This window comes from Pieris brassicae, chromosome 1 (genome assembly GCF_905147105.1).
Source record: "Pieris brassicae chromosome 1, ilPieBrab1.1, whole genome shotgun sequence".
NCBI lineage: Eukaryota > Metazoa > Arthropoda > Insecta > Lepidoptera > Pieridae > Pieris > Pieris brassicae.
The window spans coordinates 3782554-3791376 of NC_059665.1; the positions used below are offsets into that span (position 1 = coordinate 3782554).

Consider the following 8823-nt stretch of genomic DNA (forward strand, 5'->3'; position numbering starts at 1 on the left):
ATATTCAACATACTTGGCACGAGATGAGCTTTAGAGTATGCATGACGCTAACAAGTTCATAATTCATATCGCGGTGACTGAGAGACTGTTATAATTAAATTAACGCTAAGCCCTTAACTTTAATTTTCGTTATTTGTATACAGTAAATGTGGAAATTTTTCGAGAGTAAAATGACGCCCTCTTTAATTCAAGTACCAACGACTTTATTACCTTATATTTTTGTTTGAAACACAAATTAGACATTGTTTCCTTTACCACTCTATTACAACTTCTTTGATTATTTTCGCCTACAATAAGATAATATAAATTTAAACTTATGAGTATAAATTACATTTTCTTGTATTGTATACGCTACTTTTATAGTAGATATAATGTGTATTTTTATGTATTGTTGTATAGAACTTTGTATAGCGTAAGAATATAGAGAACACAATTGTATACATTTATTAATATTAAAGTAATATAGATTTTTTTCTACACAGACTACAATTCCGAACCCTTGTCATCGTCACAGAAACCCTTTTTTTAAGTAGTGAAATATTCACATTCCCAGCGACACGTTTCATCATACGAAAGTAAGCTTGTGTCACTTGAAATCAAAGAGGCCTGCAGTTAGCCAAAGGGTAGCTTTCACAATTACCTGACGCAGCTCAAAGTAAAGCAAACAAAATCTATTCGGTTGTTTAATTCAATTGCAACTTCAAAGACAAATTTAAGTTCTTGTTAAAGAGTCTATAGATTACTAGTGCTAGGCAGGTTACTTCTAATTAATTTATTTTAAATAAGTGTTGTTTGATGATTTGCTATTTTAAAAGAGTACCGAGAGTTTTTTACGCCGGCTTTTTCTCTCGGCCTACCTTCTTTACCGATTAGGGATGTCTACCTATTCAAATTTAATGACGTCTAATAAGTGATACTTGTATCTTATGTTCCATAATAAACATTTTTTTTATTTTTTTATTTTATTAAGGGCTTTATGAAATACCATTATATTTATTAATTATAACAAATTTCCGTATTAAATGGACAACGTATTTAGATCTATTAATTATATTTCAAAAAATTATAATTTATATTAGTGATATATTTATTTACATCAATTTAAATATAAATAGCGGTTTTAAAGGTAATATATAAGATTAGAAGTATACTTCGATCATAAAATAATTATGTTCCGGGATTTTGTGCTCTATCTATCAAAGTCAATCAAGTCGATCTTTGATCTTAGACCGACGTTATCGAATTTCGGTGTCATTTGCTCAATTGATCACTTACGATAGAAGCACGATTTGCGGCTTAATAATATTTTTAAACAATATTTATTATAAAACGCCTAAGCGTGGATTGATGTGACCATGTACTTTATGGATTGTATAAAGTCACAAAGCCCCAACACTTCACATTTCTTTATCTGATGCGCTAATAATTTCACTGTTATTTGTGTAGGTTGATCAGCCTTCTGTGCCTAGTCTCTGTATTCAATTAAGACGTAAAAAGAAAAATCCATTGGTCCATAGCCAATGGCCAATAACTTTGATTACATAAATTGAGTATCAAATGCTTAACTACTGCTCCAACTAACCCCTTCTTTGAACTCAAAAAAAACAAAAACTGTCGCTTGCCTCAAGTCGTTAACTATTCGGGCATTACGTATATACATTTCGTATCCGAGTTAGATTTGAGGTCTTTATTTATTCTACTATTAGCGATAATTTAATTACCAGCTAATAGTTAGTATACTTTTGGGCAATTGTTCTGCATCTTAGCTTAGACTGTTTAAATAACTAGTTTGGCCATAAAAACTGTTACATAAAATTTTTATTTTTTTGAACTTTTTATTTGTATTTTTAATTTGGAACACGTAAATTATTTTATAAACTTTTTTCGATTTTGCAACATTGCACGTATTTTTAAGTGTTCGTTATTAAATAATAAAATGGGTGTTAAAGGAAATGGGATTGCAGTGATCACCTTGCACAAAGTAGTTATATTATAGACACTTCAAAAGCTCTGTATAAGCCGTATGTTCGTATATCGTAGGGACTATCAAAGATATAACAGCACTTCGTCTGTCGAAGACCACATACGATCGGGGCGGCCGCATGTTGTTAAACCTACAAAGGCTATTGTCATAATGTGTATATTAATGCTGTTAAAGACAGAATTCGTCGAAACCCCATTAGGAAGCAAAAAATTTCACAGTTGGTCGGTACAACGTCTTATCAAGGAGTCACAAAACTACATTTTTGTGAAAAAGGAGTGAAAACTTCAACAAAAGACTGTATACATACAGTCTTGGATCATGTTGTGAAACCTCTCAGCAATAAACTTTAAAAAATATACAGTGGACTTTCCCGCAGGACTCTGCATCTGGGCACAAGGCATGAACTTCCCAGACCTGATATTTGATACTTTATAAGAGCTGAAGACTGGCCCTCATCTAGCCCAGACAAACTTTGGTCAGTTTTAAAGGACATGGCCTGCTCTAAACGACACGGCGACATTGAGTCTCTTAAAAAATATTTGGAGCAAGCAGTGGCGAAAATTCCCTTTGAAAATGCGTAAAACCAAAGATGCGTGGCCAAACAGATTCACGAACTGTATAAAGAACTGTATTCCATTTTTTCTTTGTTAAAACTTTAATAAATATGTAGGTATACATTTTAATAATATTAAATAACTTCAATAAAAATGCATCGATTACAAATTCCATTGTTATTTAAACAGTCGAATGCTATGTTGAAATTTCTTCGCTTTTTTTAAAAGAGTTTATATGTTTTCGAAAACTAAAAAAGCAGGTTGAAGTGTTCTGAAAGGCAACATGTTCGTCGCGTATTTCTTTTGCATGTTCATAATGTTGAAATATAACTCCACTATAAATGGAGCGATCGGTATTGAGGTGTCACATAACTGATACAAAAACAGAATTATAGACTCTCTAATGCCCTTGTACTTAATACATGTAGATCTTTAATTTAAAATGCTATTTGATACTTTTAATTTCGCCAGTTTGATAACAATTACTGTAGGTTACTCTTTAGACTAAGGTTATGAATTTAGAGCTGTTAGTATAAATAATTACCTAAATGGATTACGAATGGAGCTTTAAAGGGCTTATCCAGACCTTTTATTAAATGCTCTGTCGAGCAGAGGATTAATTTACATGTCCAAATAGAAAATTTTTGTTACTTTTCAATTATGTTTTTTTTTATACGGGCAAAAGGGCTGGGCGCTCACCTGGTGTTAAGTGATACCGCCACCCATGGACACTATCAATACCAGAGGGCTCGCAAGTGCGTTGCCGGTCTTTTAAGAATTGATACACGCTTTTTAAGGAACCTAAGTCAAATTGGTTCGGAAATATTTCAATGGGCAGCTGGTTCCAAATAGAGGTGGTGCGAGGAGAAAAGTGCATTAAAAAACACTCAGTTATGGAACGACGGACGTCGAGGTGATACGGGAGAAATTACGTATTCTGCCTGGATGTCCGATGGTGAAACACTCTCCGTAGTAAATGCGGTAGATGATGCAGGGAGACCCCACATCTCTACGCAACGCCTTTATCTGACGCATATCTATCAACTCGATGTAGCGCATATAATTTTTTTTTAAGTAATGCTTTAAGGTTATATGCTATAAAAATATATAACTACTTAACTGTAGAAATTATCTTAATCTGTGCGCAACACGTGTTCAGTATAGCATTGACTAAGCCAAGACAAAGCGAACTAAATAAATTAATGGATACGCATATCATGCTCCGGTAACCTTCAAACAAAAATAAATATCCAAACTGACTAAACTTCAAGGTATGGAATAATTAATAATGAGTTTGTTACCGAGCACAACACACTTAGAAGGCTAGTTTATTGTTATTTTATGTTCTACTCTTTGTTCTTTTAACAATTGGTGTATTTATTCAGTAGTTACGACCTTTAGTTACATTTGGTTTCAGTAACACTCTTGTTTGTAGTGTAAAGGACGCGGCAACGTAGGTCGTGAGCAAATACTATCGCTTTTCTCTTAACGTACACGAACCATATTAACTTAATTCAGAGTTAATGTTTATTTATTAGCGCTTGTTGTACTGCGCAGCAGTCAAAAGTTAAGTCATTGCTATTCATAACTCGACCAATTGTTGTTGCAATTGAAATTGATCATAATTGATGTTGGCGAAAATTGTTTTTGATTGGAGAATGTAATCCCAGGCACAACAATAGCAAATAATTGGGATTGTTTCGACTTTCAAACTCGACGTTTACCTAAAACTATAAAACCTGCGTGAAAATCAAATAAATATTTTGCGCTATAATATTTACAAATTGAATTTTAATAAAGTGAAAGTTAAAGTCAAAAATCATTTATTCATATAGGTAACACAATGTGCACTTATGAACGTTAAAAAATAAATATACATCAAATGCTTATAATTTTACATTTACTGCCAGTTCTCAAATCAAGGGCGTAGAACGGAAGAGGAGCTTGGTAGCTTGAGTCGGTACTCAACACAATTATTTCCTGGAAAGTTGGTATAAATTTTCTGCGTTAACTGAGCCACTGTGGTGGTGACGGAACGGAACCAATAAACGTAGAGGTTGTGTTAAATTTGGACGCTGCATTGTGCCTAAAACAAGCGTCACTTTCAATATTTTAAGTTGAAAAATGTTTTTAATTAGCTTCGAAGTAATTAAGTTTTATACTCTATGTGTATAATATAAATTAACGTGAAGCAAATTATTCTACATGCACATTTCTTAGAAAACACATCACGCTAATGGCCATTTAAGTGTAACACATTAGTTAACACTGAAAATAGATATGTTGACCATGAATAAGTTATTATTATACTGATGTTTCATAGCATGGTTATATAGGATAATCCTGGTAAAGAGGAAAATGAACATCGCTAAACTCTAGTAAAACGTACGTAACAACTGTCTTCACTACTCTTCTTTGCGGAACTATAATTGCCAAACAATTTCGAAGCACCCGCCATGTGAGACAAGTGACCATTTGCAAGGGATGAGTAGTTAGAACAAGCAATCTAACTGTTATCTACACGTGTGCTGCGACCGAGAACAAAAGAGACTATAAAAAAGGTTTTTTATTAACGAAAATATTTTTTTCAAAGATTGAGGAAACGTATCGTTATTTAATGATAAATATCCATGTTAATAGTATTCAAAGTGTGAATAGCCACGGAACGAAAAAGATAGATCACCTTCAAAGAGCCTTTTGTTGAATATTGGTTCTCAATGTACATTAAAGTATGATTTTTCAATAAATCTTTATTAGTTTCCGCAAGTATGTAGCACATTTGAATACAAGATAGTTCACACAGGCTTTTTTATTAAATAAAAAACTTAAAACTACCCTGCATGACACCGGTCAAGGTCAGGTTTTTTATGGACATTAAACTAAATGATGTACCTGCTTGATTTTTCATTGCATACATATTTCATTAATGCAAATGAACAAGAAGGAAATAAAACATAATTATTATGATGTATAAACCTAGTCATCAACTTATAATGTATATATTTGCTATAAGGAAAATTAGACGTTGAAGTAGATTGCATAATTCATAATTATCATAAATAAACTTGAAAAACATCTTTATAGACTCTGAAATCAAAACCCAATGTATGAATAAGATCGACAAACTTGCAAAAATTATTTGTATGTTTAGGAAGTGTAAGCCAAGAATAAAAAGCACTTAAACACTAAATATTTCCTACAATTTATAAATCTGCCTTACCTTGCGTAAATTATTAAAGAAAGACGCTAGCTGCTAGCTAGAAGCTTCAGCTGTTTGGCTTTCAGAAGAAGCAAATTCCGTGCTATAATTCCCGAACACGTATTTTTATTACGGGACAGGTTACAATTTCAACACAACAAGTTCAATACGTCTAAACATAATATAGTGAAATATCACCATAAACGACTTCGACCGAAATTGAACCTAACATCTCAAGCACACGTATCGCTGAATCAAGAGGCCCTTACGCTATATAAATAATGTTTTATAATAATTAGCACTAAATTGAATATTTTGACAAACGTTTCATGGTCGAAATACAATTTATATGAAAAGGTTACTATCCATGTTTTGTCAATACGTTTCACATAGATTGAATTAATTGAGACATATGGAACGAACGATTGGACGTACACTCATAAATTCATGAATTTTATACAGTATGTCAGCCAAATATTTTATTAAAATGTTTAAATTGTATCTATGTGTGCCTAAAATCGAAATGTTTTATAGTAAAACGACAACTTAAAACCCCAATTTAATTTTGGTTATATGTAGCAATCGATGTTAATTTAAAACACAATTCTAATTAAAACAGAGGCACGCTATTTAAAACTCATTATAGATTTGAATAAATTAATTTAGATGGTATAACTAATGTAAAAGTAAAGAGAAGTAAAAAAGATAATTTACTTAGCTTCTTAATATTTGTTCTATATTTTCTGATAGGCCTCCGATTTAAATGAGTTATAAAATACTGCAAAATAATAATTATAATCTTTAAAATACATACTTATATATAAAAGGATCAGTTAAACATTAAATACTATCCTATATGAAATAAAAGTAAATAGTTTTTCGAATTGAATCCTAGTCGAAGTCGGTTAAAATATAGCTTATTTTTCCACTGCCTGTATATGTCTCACGACGTAAACTGGTATTTATTGAAATACATTCTCACATTGTTCTGTTGGAATATTCACCTAGATGAGACCGGTTTAGTTTGACATTTGTAATTGAAAATTGCAATGCAGATGCACGAAAATCAAAATTATGGATATATGTGGAAAAAAGTGAATGTTAATAATTACGATATCGTGTCAATAAACTCAAATAAAAGCTTAGTGAAAGAAGTCAAATTAACTCAACAATTATGTCAGAACAACATGTTGATTTTGATTCTTTGCTCTCCGCCGCGGGCGAGCTTGGCCCCTACCAACTTTACATGTCCTTCGCGATGTTTCCCTTCTACACATTTGTAGTATTTGTATACTTTACGCAAATTTTCTTGACGGAAGTATCCCCAAACCATTGGTGCAGGATCCCCGAGTTGGAAAACTTAACTGAAATTGAAAGGCGGGACTATGCAGCGCCACCAGACGAGTCTCGCTTTGGATATTCAAGATGTTCAACTTATGATGTGAACTGGGCTGACATAGTTTCACAGGAAATAAACCTGATAGAAAAACGCCAACCATTCCTTGCCAACATGGATGGGAATTCAACAAGAGTGAAATACCTTATCCAACAATAACCAGTGAAATGGGATGGGTTTGTGATAAGGATAGTTACCCTGCTACAGCACAGGCTATCTATTTTGTTGGTTCTATAATTGGAAGCTTGATAATTGGCTATCTAGCAGACCGATATGGAAGATTAAGTGCAGCCATCATCAGTACTCTCATGGGAGGTATCTTTGGAATTCTTACTATTTTCTCCAATAACATTTATGATTTTTCAGTCTACAGGTTTCTTACTGGGACCGCGTATGATTCATGTAGGATTATGGCATATCTAATTTGCTTAGAATTCATTGTTCCTAAACACAGGAGTTCTGTTGCAAACGTAACCTTTGGCGTATTTTATTGTTTAGCAGTCATCGTTTTACCGTGGATAGCTTTGGCTTGTGGCGATTGGAAAATAACAGCATTAGTGACGTCAATTCCTCTTTTAACAGTAATATTAGCTCCACTTTATCTCCCTGAAAGTCCAAAATGGTTACTTTCTAAAGGACGTGTAGACGAAGCTATTAAGAAAGCTGAAAGAGTTGCTGAAGTAAACAAGAAAGTAATACCACCGGAGCTTATTAAACAATTTAAGGTTAATACTTTGAATTGTAAAGAAGCCAAGGACATGAGCATAATAGAAGTGTTTAAAAGACCATATCTAAGAAATATATTTCTTATAATATGCCTTCAGTATACACTAGTAGCCATGACGTTCGACGCATTGTTTAGGACAATTAACTTATTGGATTTCAATTTCTTTATTTCATTTACACTTATATCATCTACAGAACTTCCGTCCTCGTTGGTCGTGGCATTCATAATGGACGTATTTGGAAGGAGAGTCCTCATTTTCGTATTATTAGTACTTACATCAATATTTGGTATAATTACTACGTTTTTCTCGGGTTGGCAATCAGTAGCATGCGCCGTGGCTATGAGGTTTGTGCTAAATATGGCGTACAATATCTCAGTTCAATGGGTCCCGGAAGTACTGCCCGCCGCAGTAAGAGCGTCTGGTGTCAACATAGCTCACATATGCAGCTCTTTTGCCATGATCTTCTCCCCATACATAGTCTATTCAGAGGTATACTATCGATCCCTACCGATATTGATATTATCTGTTTGTTCGTTAGTTGCTGCAGCAACCGCACTATTTTTACCAGAAACAGCTAATAAAGTAATGCCTCAGACATTTGATGATGCTGAGAAACAAGCAAAAGATCATAAGCTATGGGTTTTCGCATGTAGTTGGAGTAAACCTGTTAATAAAGATTTAAAAACATAGTATAATGTTGGTTTAATACATAAATTAATAAATTTGTACAAACTTTTTGGTTATTTATTACATCCATATAATCAATTAATATATTGTAAATATTCGTTTTAAATTTCCCTAAACTTATATATGTTGTGTTCAACACAATATAAATATATAATTCATTCAAATAAAGCAATACAAAAACAATAATTGTTACGGAATCTAACTCATCATCAAGGCTGGGCCTATAAGAGATCGCTATCAACGTGTGAGGGTGTTACATTTTTAACCCTTATCGT

The 8823-nt window shown here is 33.0% G+C and overlaps 1 protein-coding gene across 1 annotated transcript; it reads left to right on the plus strand.

Annotated features, from left to right (window-relative positions):
* Positions 1–7209: 7209 nt before the first annotated feature.
* On the plus strand, positions 7210–8552 carry LOC123713402 (organic cation transporter protein-like). The gene has a single exon (XM_045667049.1). The coding sequence runs from the start codon at positions 7301–7303 to the stop codon at positions 8549–8551; it is 1251 nt and encodes a 416-aa protein (XP_045523005.1). The 5' UTR covers positions 7210–7300; the 3' UTR covers position 8552.
* Positions 8553–8823: the final 271 nt, after the last annotated feature.